This window comes from Dreissena polymorpha, chromosome 7, assembly GCF_020536995.1.
Source record: "Dreissena polymorpha isolate Duluth1 chromosome 7, UMN_Dpol_1.0, whole genome shotgun sequence".
In the NCBI taxonomy this organism is placed as follows: Eukaryota; Metazoa; Mollusca; class Bivalvia; order Myida; family Dreissenidae; genus Dreissena; species Dreissena polymorpha.
The window spans coordinates 35869404-35889530 of record NC_068361.1 but is presented as its reverse complement, the minus strand read 5'-3'; the positions used below and the strand labels follow the sequence as shown (position 1 = coordinate 35889530).

The 20127-nt window shown below is 31.6% G+C and overlaps 1 protein-coding gene across 1 annotated transcript in view; it reads left to right on the top strand.

Annotated features, from left to right (window-relative positions):
- The window catches only part of LOC127838473 (protein mono-ADP-ribosyltransferase PARP14-like), a 61726-nt gene that overhangs the window by 30685 nt on the left and 10914 nt on the right, over positions 1-20127 (top strand). The window contains exons 11-17 of the mRNA XM_052366258.1: positions 7829-7999; positions 8132-8197; positions 9796-9975; positions 10084-10251; positions 11356-11555; positions 15662-15780; positions 19722-19904. Of these exons, the coding sequence (XP_052222218.1) occupies positions 7829-7999; positions 8132-8197; positions 9796-9975; positions 10084-10251; positions 11356-11555; positions 15662-15780; positions 19722-19904 (1087 nt within the window). The remainder of the gene's footprint in view (positions 1-7828; positions 8000-8131; positions 8198-9795; positions 9976-10083; positions 10252-11355; positions 11556-15661; positions 15781-19721; positions 19905-20127) is intronic.

Genomic DNA, 20127 nt, shown 5'->3' with positions numbered 1-20127 from the left:
TGTATCAACACTTATTGTTTCAAATAATAACATCATGTTCATTTTGCTTTACGGCTTACACTTATAATTCACCATAATGTGTTCGATAAGCGCAATTTGTTACCAATAAATAACCTACATCACATCATGTTTCATCGCAGGAACTAGTATATGTTGTTCCAGATCAATGTATCACGCTTTTAGTTCAAAGGTCTTAATCGCGTCCGGAATAGAACAGTTCAATATGGTGCATGTGTTCATCATATGAAGACTGTGTGCCTCCGTGTGAATATATGATTTCATCTCTAAGATATCAAGCTAAATTTCACACTTGAAGTCAAAATGTATTTGTAGGTAATACAATGCATATTTTTGGCCTGTCCGTACTTGATTGTCATTGGCCAACTTAAACATAACGTGACTCTGTAATAAAGAAACAACAGACGATGATGTATCGCGCGCAAGAAACATAAATGTAACATAAAGAGCAATAGGGTAAATTCCTGTCCCGTAATAAATGTATGTCTATATAAACGAGTTAATTTTAATTTGGAACTAAGGTTTACCCTTATCAGAATATGCGTTAATGCTTAATTTGTTCAAGATCAATACAACCTGGAAGTTCAAATATTTCCACGAAATGAAAATTGGTAAAACTGAAGCAACATTTTCTTCTTGCCATATTATGCGTCCACGTAAATAGAGTCGTAACATAATACATTTGTTTCAAAAACATATTTCTATATATTATTGCTACCGACTTTTGTTGTTTTACTGCAGCTAAATTTGATGTTTTTTTGTTTAAATTGTGATGCCTTCATGAAGTAGGAAAAACGCTTGATCTTCAGCTATTAATTGCATTAGATATAAAAATATGTTTTGCATGTCGCATTTTGTCGTATACTGTTAAATTATATTCATATCAAAGTATTTGCTTGATGCTCGATTCGAATGAGGAACTTTAATTTTCTATACATGACTCGGACTATTTAAATATATAGTGCTGTGAATGAAATGATTTCTGAAACGAATTAAAGATGCAGTATTTGATGACTTCCCCGTTTTAAACGAACTGTATGCAAACACTTATATTATTGAGCACTTTTCTTTGCTGAAAACGTCTTTCGAATAACAATTATCATAAACATCAAGTGTTTCCAATGATGGGAAATTTACAAGAGTAATGCCACTTTGATAAACTCTTTATTATAAAAGATTGATAATGTGTAACCTTATACACATCACAGTTCATATCGGTAAAAATCGCAGGTAAGTTATCGGTCATTTTATTTTGATGATGTCTTATTATCGACCATGTTGTTAGTAACCTATCTGCCTGTCAATCCATTTATCAATTCATTCATTCACAAATGATTTAAATTTTACTCCGTTTGAATGTTCGCAAATGTGAAAACAATATTGAATATATTACATAACACACTTTGTAATATCATAGTTTCTAATAATATGAAATTATACATTAAACCTCAACCTTCCGACAAACATCAGCTCAGTAAAAACGAGTCCAATCCATGGATTGTCCCAGCTGGTAGGGACACGCAACCGACTTAATACACTTCAAAATCGAAACGTCAAGTACAAACCTAGATTTTCCAAGATAAACACCTCAGTAATTCAAATTCCTAATGACAATATGTATTTTTCTTTATCAAACAATAAATGCAGATCTGAATATATGCATTTTTTATAATTAAATAAGAATGCTTGATACTAAAATTCATTTATTGAAATTAAGAAATTGATTTTATTGAAATTAAAGCAAAATCTAGTCCAATTTCTGATAGCAGACTTTTCATTTTTTAGATAATGAATTTAAATATACAAATATTAACTATTCATGTAAATCATTTGAGTTATTAAAAGTACAAATAAGACCAAATATAAAGAAATACTTGCAATGCGTGACCGAATAAAATATTTACAAAAGACATTTTTTCATATACAACATCGAGATAAACACGTTATTAATATATTTAAAATGCATTAATTCCGTATTACTAACGGTTACTGTGAACTATGATTTATTTAAAATGATAACTTTGCGAGACTTCTACATAAGCTAGAAGTCGCGCAGTATTGCGCAAATATTTCTTTGCAAATATTGTGGGCGACATCAACATACGGATTTATTGCACAAAATTAAACACGCCGATGTGTTTGGAACACGTTATATGGGTCATAATGATTTGATTGTACTATTGTGCGCACGACTAATCTGGAAATAATTATCAAAAGCGGTTGGCTTTATTTTCCGACGTATTTCAAGAGAGAATTGTTGTTATCAAGAAATTATTTTCTTATATCATGAAATAAAAATATATTTCTATAAAAATATATTTCTTGATATCAAGAAATATTCAACAACAAGAGTAAAACAGCGTCCCATCACTGAGATATAATGTATTGTGCATAATGTCTTAAATATTTCCTTTTTAATATCAATTATAATTTCAAAGATGCGAAATACCAGTATACAATCATGTGGATCTACGATAGATTACAGAGTAGGAATATCATATCCGAGGTTCAAACTCGCGAAACATGAAGAACGTTATTAATTGCTCATGAAGTAACAACAACGCAACACTTCAGCATGCCTAATGGTAATTTTCGCCAGTGTAGGCTTTCGAGGAGTTTGTTAATGCTTCCGGAATATGCTTTAGGAGGTAATAAATTATTCGTTTATTTAGTATTTCAAATTATTTCATTTAATGTTCGTAACATGTTGTGTATCATTTAATAAACAAAACCATGCTAAATTACATTCTTAAATAAGATGTCGTCGCTGATGAACTTAAATACCAAAATCTTCAATAGTTTCTGCGTCACTGTCAACATAAAAAATATTGTGTTAAAAAGATGAATTTAAGTACACTGATTACGGCTTCATCTCTCGCGCTATTTTCAGCTAATACAATGCAATTAAGATACTATTTACATGATATATTTCAATTTCACCCACGGTCGGTGCCGAAAAGTATGTGATTGATAAATGTTGTTGTAAACTAAAGTTCACTACATTACTGAATTACTGCTTTATCATTCGAATAACTCATTTTTGAATAGACAATTTGGTGTGAATGCTACTGAAAAATCAGACAAACGAGTGTTCATGTAGATATTTGTAATATCATTTAGAAATGAATGCTCAGTTTAGAATAGACCAACGTCGAATATCTTCGGTCATCCTTATGATATATGAAACTGTCTTTATTGTTCAATATTCGCTTAACATTTGCGCACTGAACACTAAATCGTCTTGTCATTATGTAATGTGCACTTGTTTTTTTCAGCGACTTAAAGAGGACAGGGATATATCATTCGAAGTATTTGCGAGTATTTTGGACAGTTTCTATTAACTGGAACAGAAGTCAAGACTCTTGTTGTGCCCTTGTTGAGAAAATAAATGCATAGAATTAATACTGTTAAATATATTCAGATGTGGAAACAAGAAACTAACAGTGTGTAATGTGCATTATTGAAAAGGATGCCATCGGAACAATGTTATTTTGGACATTCTACGTATCTTCAAACCATCACTGAAAACGTATTTGTCTTTGTTTTTAAAATACGAGCACTGGACTCATATAACAGAAAAAAGCATAAAACATTTTTTTCTACATTTTAATATATCTCTATGTACGAAGTTTTAATATATCGATTTGTGTTATTAACAAAATTACTGAAGGTACGTGTATTTATTGTTTTCTATAAAATTGTTTTAAAATATACCTATGTTAATGTGTAGACGGAGGGTATACGAATCAATATCTGCCTCTTTAATAACTTTAGCTACACAAGTGAGTCAGTTGTGTTGTTTTATTATAAATCATTATATTTACGACGCTATTGTATGCGAGGCGTAATAAAATGTTTAAATTCCTTTTTTTACGTTAAATCAATCATGAAGATTTTTTTCATGAAGAATTAACATTTAAACAAATGTTTATTTAACAATGTGGTATTTAATTTACAAAAACATGTAGTAATAAATACTAACAAAATACACGTACATGAACGAAAATAACATATATTTGTTAAGCAATTATTACAGCAGTTATATGATAATTTTGATGATGATATGAATGATAACGATGACGTTGATAAAAGTTGTATTGTATGCGACGCGTGATAAATCAGTAACATTCCGTTTTTATATTGTTTACGTCAGATCAATCCTGTATACACTTTAATTTAAAATTATAGTAATACTTGTACATTTTTGCATTAAGAATCAACATTAAAAACATATATTTATTTTTAGCAATGTGGTCTTTAATTTACAAAAACACGTAGTGATGTTTACTAGAGATATACACGGAAATGAACGACAATCACATATGTATATGTGTTTAAGTAATTATCATTGTATTTATATGATAATTGTTATGATGATATGAATGATGACGATCAGGTTGATAATAGTTTTATTGTATGCGAAGCTTAATAAAATGGTTAACTTCCTTTTATTTCGTCAAATCAATCATTTATGCACTTTAATTTATAAAACTCATCATAATGAAAGTACCTTTTGTCTTGAAGAATTCACATTAAAACATATATTTATTTTGAACAAAGTGGTCTTAAATTTACACTAACAGCACTTGGTATAGCGGTTATATGATGATTTAGATGATGATTTCCATGATGCCAATAACTTTCATAATAGTTTACAATAATAATCATTATCAGTACAAATGTATTACTACAAGTGATTTCTTCCGGAGAATCAGATAAATATTATTGCAATAACTATGCTGTAAAAATAACTTCATGTAGTGATGTTATGCATTTGTCATATAGTTTATTTTGCAGCAACTCACTGAAAGTAATATTTTTGTTGGACTTATTTACAACTTTTCTATGCATAAATACTTGTCATTGACGTTCGCATTATATTGTTATTGCCATTTAATAAAACGTTTCAGCGTGTAGGTATTTTTCAGTAAATGCGACATTATAATCAACATAAAAAGACAACTTGGCGTTTTTAAAATGAAGTCGTTTGTATGAAGTTCATTTGGCCCATTGGACATTTGAGTTTAAACAATTACTCAATAGAAAACGCATTTCTCAAATGGATATTATGACGTAGATTTCGTGATGGGTCCATAATTCAATTGTGAATGATGAGATCTCAAACTAAATTTGCACATATTTGTCCACATGATCATCATATCAAGATACGTGCCTCGCAACATAATTATGTAACACGCTTAAAGGTATTACAAAAGTAGTATCACTTATAAGCCAGTGCAAACACGTGTTCAAATTACGTAATGTAGTTTAAGTATTTCGGAATCTGTATGTTTCCCAAGTGTTGTTTTCATGTACACGTCTAAAAGTATGCAAACTGCATCAAATATTTTTATGTTGCGCTTACATGAACGGTTTACAAGGCATTCAATCGACCGACAAATTGTCTACGTTGGCGGCGTGAGAATATGCTTTCTAATGAGTACGACTTGAGGAATATCAATGGTCAGTTAGGGACACATGCACGACTGTAGAACCACGGATCATGTTGCATGAATATCTGTAAATAAAATCATGCAATATTTGTTGAAAATCATATACACTCTGTATCGTTACCCTTAAATATGATAATCATAACAACAATTGCACATCATACTACTCTTTAGGCTAGATGTTAACATGGATTGTGCGGTAGTAAAAAACGTGTATGTATTCGTTTCTTTGAGGAGAAATCCATATGCGAGTCAAGTCAGCTATCTGAATGCTGACCTGTTTAAAGCCGTGATAACGATACTAACCACATTTGTTTTAACAAGATTTCTTGTTTGATGTTTTACTGAAGGATACTATAATAATAATATATTGAATGCCTTAACACACACTTTGCAAAGATGCACCTAAATAGTAAAATGTATTTTCAAACTAGTGCAATATGGAGATCAATACATGTGAACATTACAAATTATTGTTGACGTCGACGTTTCCGGATGTGTTCCGTTTCTTATTTAATGTATATTTGTATCTGGATGTTGCTCCGTATTTTTTAACATGTTGATTAAAACCTATATGAATGTTATTTATATATAGCAACCTACTGTAGCTTTTAATTATCATATAATGTGTTTGGTACTAATGTATATATTCTTATATAGGTTTATCATCCCTCGTACACATTTGTTTTTAACTTTTATAATTGTAAAACATGTCTCAGTTACATACCCTTAAAGAAGTTAAGGGGTTATACTTAAATAACCATTGACGCTTTACGTCCTTATTTCCTTCTGTTTAACTGTGTGTATGTCTTTTTACACAAACCTGTTCAAAGGCGTTCTCTTATACTGTTCAACGTATAATTGTAAAATATTGTAACTTGTGATACTACTGTTACAGTCAACAATCTACATGATGTTATCAGCAAAATAAATTCTTTTAAATTACCGGGTTAAAATCTGTTATATAATTATGGAATGTAATATCGCATAGTAATCATCTACAAAGTTTTGTTAAAGTATATCCGTATGATGAAAACTTGCAACGCCTTAGGGGTTACAATGTTATATAAATTTATATTGCAAACTAACATATATTCCCAAAAAACTTCAACGTGAATGTGTTTTATATTTGGTATGTAACATCATATTGTTGTCCTTTCCTCTTCATAAAGTGTTTATATCGTGCCCCGATCGGTCAAAACGTGCCACAATCTAGTTGTCACCTGATTTATAAAGTGTCCCTTTATATTTGATTTGAACCTTGCCTAAGTCGTAATAAATGGTCACGCCAACGGTTGAACCAACATGGAACACATTACGACATGCGGCGTGAGTGGGTATTTATGGTAACTACTGTGTAAATCTCTAGTGCTGGTCGAGGTTTATTAATAACAATATTTATTTTATGGACGCTGTTTACATCTTCTTAATGCTTGTTAGATCAGTGTTCGTGTTGTTTTGTCGGTAATGCAATTGTTCAATGTATGGTTTGTGTTTTAGGTTTAGTAATGTATTTCTTGCATGTGTGCACATGGGTTCGAAAATGTGAATAAATGATTTCAGTTTGAAACCAAATCAGTTTTAGTCGTGTTTAACATGAAGCAAATTTGTTTAGGTATGGTCTAAGACGATTTTCTTTGAAAAATTCCAGACTTGTGCAAGGCCATATCGATTCTAGTTCGCATTGTAAATTCAAACATTTCTAATAAAAGGACAATGTTGCACGATTAGCAAATACACAACGTTTCTTTAGATATATTTTTGTAGTTGATGAATAAAATTCATTTCGTGAATAGTATAACTGCAAGGCATTAAATACGATGTAAATGAATTATTTAGGCAAGACAGATTTCACTCATTTCATTTAAAGACATAGCAAGAAAAAAACAATATTCCTTCTGCAATGTAAATTACATTAGTTCAAATAACTTAAATATTTTCAATAGTTCATCAAATATAATGTACTAAAACATACAACAACATATATAACTAATATAGTCAAGTAAAAAAAAATCATTCCCCATATGGAGAGATACGAAGAAACGACACTATATATCGCCTTAGCAAATTGAGAGATCATGATGTGTAAATAATTCTGTCAAACATATAGATATACAGAATAATTTCAATAATGGCATCCAAATGTAAACATAAAAACGACAAACAAACAAGACCCATTTCGTATAATATTTTGTTCAGAACGTTTTTATTATTTGTCCAAACACTGGTTGTAAACTTTATTATATTCTGTAATTATTGATAGTCAATGTCTCATTTTTCAAATGACAAAGTCCCTTCAATTAAGCAGCTGTAAACGCGACAAACATACGACAAATACAGAACGTGTTTTCTTCTGATAGACGGCTATGAAGACCACATTTACGAAGAGTTGCCTGAATCGATGCCCGGAGAGTTTAGACATATTTTTGTTATTGGCAATGTTACTATAACGATCAAAGATGGTGACATCACTAAAGAAGATGCTGACTGCATTGTTAACAGCTCAAATGAGAATTTAGATCTTACAGCAGGTACGTTTTTGGTAGCATACATACACATGACATGATATACATAATTTCAATATGGAAGTTAAATGTTTTGAAACACAATATGAAGATGTAATAAAAAGATAACAAATTAATGTTTGTTTTTAAATGTTGTAGGACAAGTATCTAAAGCCCTTGTCAATCTCTGTGGGAAAAAGCTTGTGGAGGAGGCCAAAGCCAAGCGTATGTTTAATGTGTTAATTGTATTTAATTAATACTAAATGACATGAGATTGCAACACTAGTTGTTGTTTATTAACATAAAGATACCGATGATACCAAATCTTTACACAACGTGATCTAGGGTGACTTAACTGGCTTACTTATAGCAGCTGCACGTCATACTTTGTTCGAAGTTTACGATAGCTTTTAATAACTTCAAACTATCTAAGATCTCATTTTATCAAAAACTATAATAACAATGAACTAGAATGTTTCTCTTACACCCATTTCTTGAATTGGATAACTTTTTTTTCATCAAAATGTCCTCAAGTTAATTTACTATTAAATTTGCTCGAATCATATCTATTCGTTTAAAATATGGTCCTCAAACCGGTGGGGTTATTGTTTTGGTATACTAGAAAATCTTGAAAGTGTCCGTTCGTCTCACCGGACGCTTAATTAATTCTTCCCATCATAACAAATTAAATAGGATAAATGGGTTGTATAGTGAAGTCATTATGTCGGTTGGTAAGTAAGCTAGAATTAATCGTTTTTCGATTTAAATGAATGTTTTGATGTACAGTATATAACATTAAATAAGTGAAAAAAAATTGTAATGCAAAATTATCTGATTTATCGCAATACACATGAATCTCCATATTCAAACAAATGTTTAAGTGGGTGTCATATTTTGTTCGTTGATCAGGTCAATATGGTCAATGGCCGCCGTTTTTAAGTACATATAGAGCGCCATATGTCTTATTGTGTTCCGACATGATTAAGTAATGTTCTAATTTTCTTCAGTCAGCTTTTTGTGAAAAGTGATTTATTCACCTCATCGACGAGGAAAAGTGTGATGTTTGATTTATTTCAGAAACTTCTTGAAATAATGTTTAATGGAATTTTAACTCGTTATCCAATTTGTATTCGATTTTCAAGCAACTTTATATAAAAATTGAGTAAAGTACTTTATCACTTTCGTGTTGTTCAGAGTCAAAAAAGAAGATTGCCGATTAGGTGCCATGTCAGATTTCTTAAACCTTTGGGATATACTTATTGCCCCTCTTACAACTGGTTTACATAAAATAAAATAGCGTGTGTGATATAATTTTCGTTGAGAAACTAAATAGCAGAAGAAAGACGGCCGACATAGATTTGAATTTTGCTGACAGGAGATTATTTTCTCAAAAAGGAATACTGCTACGTCAATTTTTAAGCATGTTGAGTAATACTATATTATTTCTAAAATTGACAATCATATAAAAAGGAAGACACATTTATAAATGTGTCTTTGTATATTCTAGTCTGTATGTTGCATTTATTCACATACATTTAATAATGTAGAATAACTGCAAATGTTAATTTTTTGAGACAATGTGCAAGGTAAAAAATTGAGCGTCAAAATACGACACACATTCAATAACAATACAATGTTGTCAAAACTATGTGTGAGAGTTAATCCCTTTTAGTGATAGTTCAAGGAATGTAAATGTTTAATGCCAAATGTATTGATGTCAGTTTTCAATCGGTAACATTCCTCGTAAATTTGAATTACACAAATGCTCTAAAACGCATTTGAGAGACACAATAATATTATTTTATATTGATGTTTATGAACAGAAGGAGAAATGAAAAAGACAGGATTAGCGATTACCCAAGCGCCTGGACTTCCGTGTAGAAACATTATGCACGTTGTTGCCAAACATACAGCAGATGAGTGGAAACAAGTTGTTGGGCAATGTCTAATGAAGGCAAAAATTGATAACCATCGAAGCATTGCTTTTCCGGCATTAAGGACAGGTTTGCTTTATAATTTACTTCATTATAAACTAAAAGGTGTTAATTGTTTATGTTAATATAGACATTCAGTAGGAAATTATATATTTATGCCTATAACTTTTGGTACAGGTTTGACAATCCGTGGTGGCGATGCGGCCAATGCAATGTGCATGGCTGTTCACGAATTCGCAAAAGAAGGATGTGGATCGTTGACAGATATCAGATTTGTTATTTTCAAGACTGAGATGGTTGATAAGTTCCGCCAAGCCGCACAACGTACTCAGTGGTCGGAGGCAGGTACATGAAACGGATATAAAACATACGCACTACGTTGTTTAATGGTTGTGGTCGTTTTAAAACGACACATTCGGAAATTAACGTTATGAAATTTCCAAAATGATAATATACAGATGCAAGGTTAAAGACCCAGGTTGTAAAAACAAATATGATAGCTGAGATAAACATAATTGATACTTAAAATAGAATAGTTTATGTTTAAAAAAACGCTCAGTTACTCAATAGGAAATGGTGTTATTGTTATCAAACTTATTAGTAATGTATAGAAATTCAAGAACTTGCTTCGAAATACATACACTTTAGTTGATGTCACCAAAATAGAAATCATGAGACCTGGAAAACAAATTAACCTGTTACACAGTTTTGAAAATATAAGAAAATTATGCCATCTCAGTTTGCTGAAAATTTAATATAATTAGTTTTATTGACTCCAACTATACGCAATGCTTCGTGGTTTGGTTGTTGTGGTAGTTTCAAAAGAAAAAAAAACACAATTGTCAACCGAAATAAAGTTGAGCGCGCTGTTGAATGACAGCTCCATTCTAATCGCGGATAGTACAAATTATTAAAGATTTATAACTAAGAATATCTAAAATTAGATTAGTAATATATAGTTGTATATAGTGGTGTTGTGATTACTTAAATTACAATACACAAATATACACCATTTGAATATCATTCACATATCAATGGCATCATTAAGTGACATTTATGGAACATCTCCAAACGATGTTGATTGTAACATCATAATTTGAACAAATGGAGTATTCTAAAACGATGTCATTTAGAATATTCACACGCTAGTATTATGGTATCATTAGATTTCTTGCGATATGCTTTATTCTATGCACATTTCAAATATGTCGCTTGAAAAGCCTCTTTGTGTTTTTTTACCCTGCCCACAAGAAAGGCCACGGTTCTTACCCTTGCAGGCAAATAATTATATATTACTGTTTGTATACTAAACGATACTTGTCACTCATGCTAACATGTGTTGAAAAGTGAATTTAAGAAATATTTAATGTTACATGTTTTACCGATTTAGCCGTAAATACAATCCTTTAGCTGAACCTTACACTTTTAGGGTTGCATCTTATTTTTTAGGACTGACCAAGAAACCCACTGTCGATGTTGGTTCAACACGGGTTCAAGAAATGGCTGGCGATACCATTCACCTACGAGTGTACGCATTGGATGATTCAAACATCAAAAACGCTATCAAACAGTTGGACAGAATGATTGAGGGCGAGTTCATGGTGTCACAATTCACCGATCCCATCATAAAACGTTTAAACGAGACACAGGTACGACTTGAACATATGACTGATATTCCATATGTTTATATTTATTTTATATACATATATATATATGTTTTTGTTTTCGCTAATTTATTTCTGAAAGTACTCCAGTTCCACGACGATTTCATTGATTTATCTTTAAGAAACTTAAGTTCGATACGATAATATTTTATTCAATATATACATATATATATATATATATATATATATATATATATATATATATATATATATATATATATATATATATATATATATATATATATAGCATTTACTGTTTAAGGTACAACAAGTCACCTCTGTTGTCCTAATTTCAAGACGCTGAATAACATTTCGATCATCACAGGCAATTGATAAAACAAAGTGTATTAACATTCCTACAAACCTCAGATAAAACCAATAACGTCATTACCTCTCCCCCTGACATTATCCCGTATGCCAATAATCATTTCGTTATTTGATGGTAGTTGTTATCTAATAATATGACTGACACAAGAAAGTCGCCTGCACTGCACCAAAAATACGACTTTCCACTTTTAAACTTGATAAATTTTAATTTGCATAAAGATCGAATATTAAATTTTAAATTTCGGATTAAAATATTTGGCCATATTCAAATATTCGAAAATTTGTTTTAACAGTCCTCACAAATGCACACCCGTTAAGTCTTACTTTGTGAATATTTATGTTCATAATAGTGAACTTAATAATAACATGATTATGAGCAAAAAATGAAGTTTGACAACTTGGAAGGTCTCAAAAACCGTATTTGTTCGGTAATTTGTTCTTTAAATTTGATCTTTTTGCAAAATACCATAGCTATATCCAATCTGCAAAGAAAGAACAGAAAATCAAAATGTCGTATAGCAGTTCTAAAACTTTGACACAAACTTAATTTAACAATGTCAGAAAATAAAAGCAAACATATATCAATATTATTTTTTTAACGTCAAATAAAAAAAGCTTAAGTTATGTTGAACAAAATATTTGACGCGTTATTCGTTTTGAAACTTTCTGAATTCATATTAGAGTCCGGCAGAAAAACGATAATTAACGATGCTGCTTCAGCGAAGCAGCTCGTCTAAGTTATCATGCCGTGAACAAATTTCTTCACAATGGCGACCTATGTTAAAGACCGAGCCAGTCCGATTGAGTTAGTTAAATTTTCTAAATCGGCATACCTCGCTGATTATCTTTGATAAAAGTAAAGGCGGCTTGGTTCCCGTCTTCTTTCAAATTTATCGAGAGGTTCGGGACAGGAACCAGACATCCAAACTGTTTTTTCGTACCCAAAACTGTTCGAACCCAATTTTTTTCTTACCCATTTTTCGTACCAATTTTTCTTTCGTACCCATTCTTTATTTCGTACCCAATTTTTTTTCGTAACCAAATTTATTATTTCTAGCAATCTATGTACCGGTACTAAGGCTGATTGGGTTTAATTCCCCACGGGCACTACTTCCCCGTTCCCCGGATACTTTGAAGTATACTTCACCGTAAACCAATTTTCACAGGTACTTTTGGGTACCCCGGTATACTAACCGGTACCCCATCCTTTCTAACAAAAAAAAAGATTCAAACCCAATTTTTTTTGTAAGCAAACTTTTTCATACCCAATTTTTTTCGTACCCAATTTTGTTCTTATCCAAATTGTTTTTCGGACCCATATTGGTGTTCTTTTTTTTGTACCCAAATTATTTTGTGTACCCATTTTTTTGGGGCATTATTTGTTCGTACCCAAAATGTTCGTATCGAATTGTTTTTTCGTACCCAATAGTGTAGGACCTACATTATTCACATATGGGAACGAAAATTTAGGGAACGATAAAAAAATTGGGTACGAGCATTTTTGGAACGTAAAAAAATGTGCCAAAAAGCCTCTTGATCTTTTTAAAGTTTTACAAAGAACTGTGAATGTCTTAAAACCCATGTACAATGCAGCTATGCCAAATCTTAAATTAAGGATGCGGATAAATGACAAGCAATACAAATTACGTAATTGTGGTTTAAATTGATGCTTTTATATCCATCCTCTTTAAATGCATCGTCACACCAGTTCTGTCGGTACTTTGATTTTTCACTAGACCCAGTATTGATGTGTATATTAAATGTTAAAGGGTTTGGTTAGGGGATATGTATCTGATGAAGAATCTAAATGATTTCGGTCTCTCATCATTGAGGGTTTTGAGAAATTCAAGATGGCGTCCAAGATAGCTGCCATTTTCAGTCTTATTTGGTATAACGTATTTAAATGCATTTTTATATGTTAAAATGCCATTTTGATATTGTTATACATAAATACTTATGTGCTGAGAATAGTATAGCATGAATATACCGACCATATTTGAGAACAATATTTTATATTTGTGTACAACACCTTCGTCCTTTGTATGATTTGTTTAATGAAAACATACCGGTGAAATATCATTTAATGAATGTTTTCATAAACACAAGCGTAGACAGGTTAAAAGTTTTAAAAATGCTTCCGTGGTAAATGGCAAGCTTGCTCTTGCTAGCGATGGCAAAACTTACCCAACTTGCTTTTCCTTGCTGCCACAAGTTCAGTTTTGTAATAGACATTATCTATGTATCGGACTTTTTCACGCATGTTGTGACAAACCTGCGCGATTTCTTCACAACTTTGTTACACTAGCTATAATATCGCTCACTAGCTGATAACATTGCCTGCGCTCAGCATTTAAATAAATCTACCCTTACCGATACCAAAATACCCGGCCACTGTGTACAATCCAATGACGGCGTTAACAGAGAGCAAGTCTTCGCTATATTTATATTCTTTAGGGAAGTTTTGCGAATGTATTCGGGTTTTGTCTTATATAAGATTTTAAAGTATCAGTTAAGTCGTCATTCCGTCTAGGAGCCAGTGAATGACATACAGCAAAGCAGGATTATCTATTACGGAACATATGATTTGGTTATGAATTTGCCACTCAAGCACTTTTGCTTTGTATTGTTTCCTTATCACCGATTTGGTTGTTCTTAATCTGATTTTCTCCTTTTCAGTAGGTATTAGAGCCAATACATGGCTTAGTTTATGGTAAATGTCAACATTACTAGAAATAGCTTGCTAGCAAATAAATATTGAATAAATCAAAATGATGACACACACTTGGGTGTCTGCAATCCTAATCTGCTTTATAGACACAAAATCGTATTGGTCCATTTGATAAATTGACCCATACACATTGCCTGGCCATGCATTTTCGAATTATGTTGGTTTTACCAGTATCTATTGCCTGATCAACATAAGCACGTTTGGTGCTATTGTTCAAGCCTTAATGTTCACTAGATTGATTTGATGCTTGCTTGAATCCAACGGATCAATACAGTTTTTCAACTTTCTCCGAATACTTGCTGTATCCTTAGCATCTGCACTTATATTCCTCCGCGTTTCTTCCACAAATGTTATTTAAATCCTTCCTATGAGTTGAGAACTGACCTCTCTCTAGGGGTCACATTTTTGTAAAATGAAGTTAAATGATTAACAAAGATAATTAGAGCAAAATAACGTATACAATCATTTCAAATATGACAATGCCCTTAACTATAACTTAATGGTAGGAAACATCGGGTACTCGTCCTCTACTCAGTTTGTTTAGTTTATGCCGTCAAAACTAAATGTAAGGAAAGGTTCTCATGTATAATACGTATGAGATACATTTTCACATGTTTATAGATCTTCAGGGGCATCTTATAATTTCAGGGTCAGTAAATTTCAAGTGTGTATTGGGCACACAGTTATTTTTCTTCATCCATGTTTAATGAACCTTTACGCTTGTTAGCATGTAGAGACATCTGAAAACATACTAAATCAGTTATTGAGAGCGATTAGGGGGACACCGTGTAATTATGAATGTTTTTCTTTTCTGCAAAAGTATTAAAATGCCAACAATCGAATCCGCAGTAGTAGACCTTTTTCTAACACTGCTTGGTTATACCCTATCTATGTGTAAATCCTTTGTATACAGTGTATTTAAATACATTACATCTTTTATGTGCAATTAAAACAATACGATAATAATTTCGCGTACCAGTTTAATCACGTTTAGGACGAACAAAACAGTTACAGATAATTAATGATTTTATGGTAGATGCAGGCGATCGGGAATGTTGTAAAAAACAACCATGTTTGCCTGGAACACACCGACGGTCGACTAGAAATTTATGGGCTGTTAACAAATGTACACGCAGCAAGTACTGATATTAACAGGTAATGGTGTGTGCTGTCTTGTAAATGTAAATTACTGAAAAGTATTGTTCTCTTGATGCATTCGTTTAATATATGTTCGACTTTTTCACATGTGACATGCATTCGCGATTTTACCAACAGTAAATGTTTCAACTACGTACCAATTGGTCTTTTGCGGAATAAGTTTTGCAAAATGCTAGTTGTTTTATAAGAAAAAATACGCTTATGGTGATGAAGTCGCACGTTTTGCTGCTTTTTATGTTATTGCCTTTGTGACCAAGTATGATGCCTTAAAGGGAAATGTTCGCAAATTGTCATGTCTTTGAACGATGTCTTTTAATACAAAAACTATATTTTTATAATTGTTTTAAATAATTATTATCGCAAAGAGAATAATACAATAAAAAAATTCGCTTGCCCTGGTGTTAGATCAAGGGACATCTAGAAGCACAAAGTAAAGCGCTGCCACTACAGCGTGCACGCCACAAAATGTTAAGGGTAGCTAAAGCGATGTGTTGGTAAATCACGTTTTTGCTATGTATCGATGATAGCTTATTTTAGTTTTAATTGATAATTAGTAAGTAACCAATATATATTTGTGTCAACATGTTCTTGGTCAATTGTGCAATTTTGCTACTTTGAATTAATGTAATTCATACATTATGTGTTTATCTAAAACCTGTTTTGTTTATTATTTTTCGCAAAACAGTAAACGCATAACTTTAATAGAATGTTGTAAGCGTCGAACATGCCTTGATATAAACTTTGTTTGCTCTGTTGACATTAAAGAAATTGCCGTTGTACAGCGTATACATTTTTTAGTTCGCTATGAGATTGTCTTTTGTGAGCATTTTTTTTTTCAACAAAAGCATCCTGTCCCTTATAAGTAATACGTTATTTTATCAAGGGTATGTACATTTATTACATAAACTACCTACATTACCTACTATTGTGTTTATTTTTCATACAACTGCTTGGTTTTACGATTTAATGGTTCAATACGTCGTATTTGATAAATAAGAGTACAGTAACTGATAATACATGTTAACAATCAATATTGCGTTAAATCATATTACTTACCTCTCCATTCCATTGTTTTTTTTGTCTCCCTGCCAGATAATGTCTACAGAGTATATATTGAACCGACTACACATTGTATATGGCCTTCTTTGTACAACTTAATTTTACAATACATAGTATTTTTTAATCATATTGTCAGTATTTAATTACCATGATCATACCGCGTCGCGTTTTCTAGGCCACCTTTCTAAATCAGGTACGTTTTACTCTTCCACCATATTCCTTAGACAGTTTTACAATTTAAGGAGCATTAAACTAATTCATCTTGTTGACGAAAACATCCGTGTTTCCATTTTGTGACCGTGGCATCAACTTTCATTAAGCATTTACAGCATTAGGTTAATTGGTTTCTTATAAAGTCACGACACACAAACGGTAATGGTCGTTATCCCCGACTCAAATTACATTTGAAAACCATGGCAAATATTCATCAAAATCTAACACGACGCTCGGACGTAGCTTTTTCTAGCCCACTCACTATACATCTATCGGACAAGAGTTGGCGCTTAAAACGTTCAAAATGTTATTTATTTATAATTAATCATAAAATGATAACATTGACAGAAAATATGTTTGCCTTGAGATCATACCATGAAATAAATGGTCTCATTAGAAAAAATAAAAATGTTTACTATATAACATTTTTTAACAAATATCATTCTAGATATTACAACGACATCAAACAAATAGTTTATATGTTATCATTATCTTATGCATTATGTGCAATTTAGATCTTAATATTTTGAAACGGAATGTTTTAAAAGCAAAGAAAGCTGACGCGCTAACCACACGTTTATTTATTTCATTAACATATCCGCTTTGTATTTATAAAATATAAGCGATTTACTGCATTCAATCATTTCAGCTGAAAACAAGAATCAAACTTTACATATTTAACCGTAATTTGACCACGAAATGCCAACTGTGCTTTTTAATATATTTTGACTATTATTAAAAGTTTATTCTAACACGGCACGCGACTTATTTTCTATATCCAAAGAAGGAAATCTAGTGTGAGTTATTCTGTAATAAATAATGGGCGGAGCTTAATGTTTTGAAAATAGTTGCGAATAAATAAAGAAAATATTGCTGTAAAATGCACGTGCTAAAACCCGCTCTAGAAGAAATGTAATAAATGTAGCATGTGTATACATTTAACGAAACAACAAATTGTATATTTTGTGATAAGTGGCATAACCACGCCTGCAAAGAATGTTATTTGTTAAGACACAAATCGCTTCGCGATCGTGATTTAATTTCTACGCATCTATACTCCTTACTGCGGGTTATTCGACAACAAACCATGATAGAAAAATATTATTTCTTAAATAACGTCAGCGTAACTTCACGTTTTAGTAGCAACAGAGTTTTATCCGTGATATTACTACTTACATGATGCTGCCGATTGCTTTCTTATTACATCACGATTGCTGCTTATGAGTCGGTTGTGTTTTGTGTTAGAAAAGAAAACACATCCTGAATCTAACATGTAACCCAGAGATAGTAACCAAACACACACGTTAAAAATTTAAAAAATAGTCAAATACCGTTGTATATAAAATTACAAAAAAGCCATACAGGAGAAGAACAATTCTATTGAACTGCAAGCGAATTACCGTAAGGCAGATTTTTTACTGGAACACTTTTGTGAGTAATAATAAAACGAAGTAAATACATATGTCAGCTCAATCACTTATTGACGACAAAATTTCATCTTGAAGAACACATTCCATATCACTGTTAAACATTTTAATAGATTCTCGATTAAATTATCGGATGTATAATATACATATTTAAATAATCCACAAAACTGTTTAGATGTATGCCTTATTGGACGGTCCGAGTTTTACCGAGCATTTCAGATCAATACCGAGCATTTACTTCGCACACACGTACAAATAGAATATATGTGATGTTAAAACTATAACTAATGCCTGGAACACGTTGTTCAATAATAAATCCCACAAATAAAGATGCTTAAAAAACATTCTAAATATGAATTGAGAACATATTTATTAATTTGTTTCAAACAACGTCATAGAATGACGTAAACGCTCGTTCTCTGAACGTGTCTTACGCAAATAAAGAATGCTATAAGTATATAATAACAAGATTAATTAACAGAATTGTGTACAATAATGGGATTTATCTGTATTCGTACACATCTGACATACACACCTTAGTATCACAAATCGGCTTATCAATTATGGTATGTCAGCCCTGTGCTCGGCCAAACGTATCGCCGTTTTTTTAAGAACGAGGTTAAGTAATATATATTATGTTTATATTCATTACAATCGAAAGAAGTAGAATATTATACATATACGTATCACGACTATTGAAAAAAACAGACCGAAAATGAAAACCAATGATTCCGTGTAAATGCGCCATGTATGTTGTGAGTAACACTGAACGTGAAATAATACTTTGTGTACATTTGTTCTTGCCGTGTGCTGATTAAGCATATGTCAACGTATAAGAATATTCTGTATATCAATTACCTATGGTATCTTTCATGAAAATATTATTGAATGTTGTAAGAAGTTTAATGGCATGGTTCAACAATTATCAAGTGCTGTCAAGTTTAACCCTTTAATCCATGAAGGAATTTTATTAAAACTAATTTGGCATGCAACAGCCAATTTACATTAACGAATTGATAGATATGCATTGTAAAATGATAGAAGAGAACTCCCACTAACCAATAACAAGTTTAAGGTGACTATACCAAAATCTAAATATTGTATTGTTTGAGAAGCGTAAAACTCATACTATCACGTTCGTTAAAAATTCATTTACTCACGAAGAGGCACTGGCAGTGAGACACACTCGCCTAAACACTTTAATTTTATTTTTTAACGGCTATGTGCATTGTTTTACAGAATCATAAAAGATGCGATTCAGGTAGAAAACGAACATAAACTAGCTTCGATGTGTAAAGCGTTTGTCCAATGGTACTTCATCGAAGAAGTAAATGGAGAAGAAGTGTATAGCCGTTTTCAAGAAAAACTAAACTTTAAAATAGAACAGTCATACCAAAATAAAGAAGACATGTTCATATATCGGTAAGTATTTTGAATATGTATATCAAAATAACGATATGTTATATAAATTATTAATTGTATCCCCTATAACTTAAGACAATACACCAATCAAATAAATCAACTAAATGTACTTATATTAATTTCTTATTTTATACTTGTTATACCAATAAACTCGTTTTTATAATTTCAAAAACAATTATCAATATACTTGTGCAAGCCGAGAATTATTGCTTGAAGAGATTCG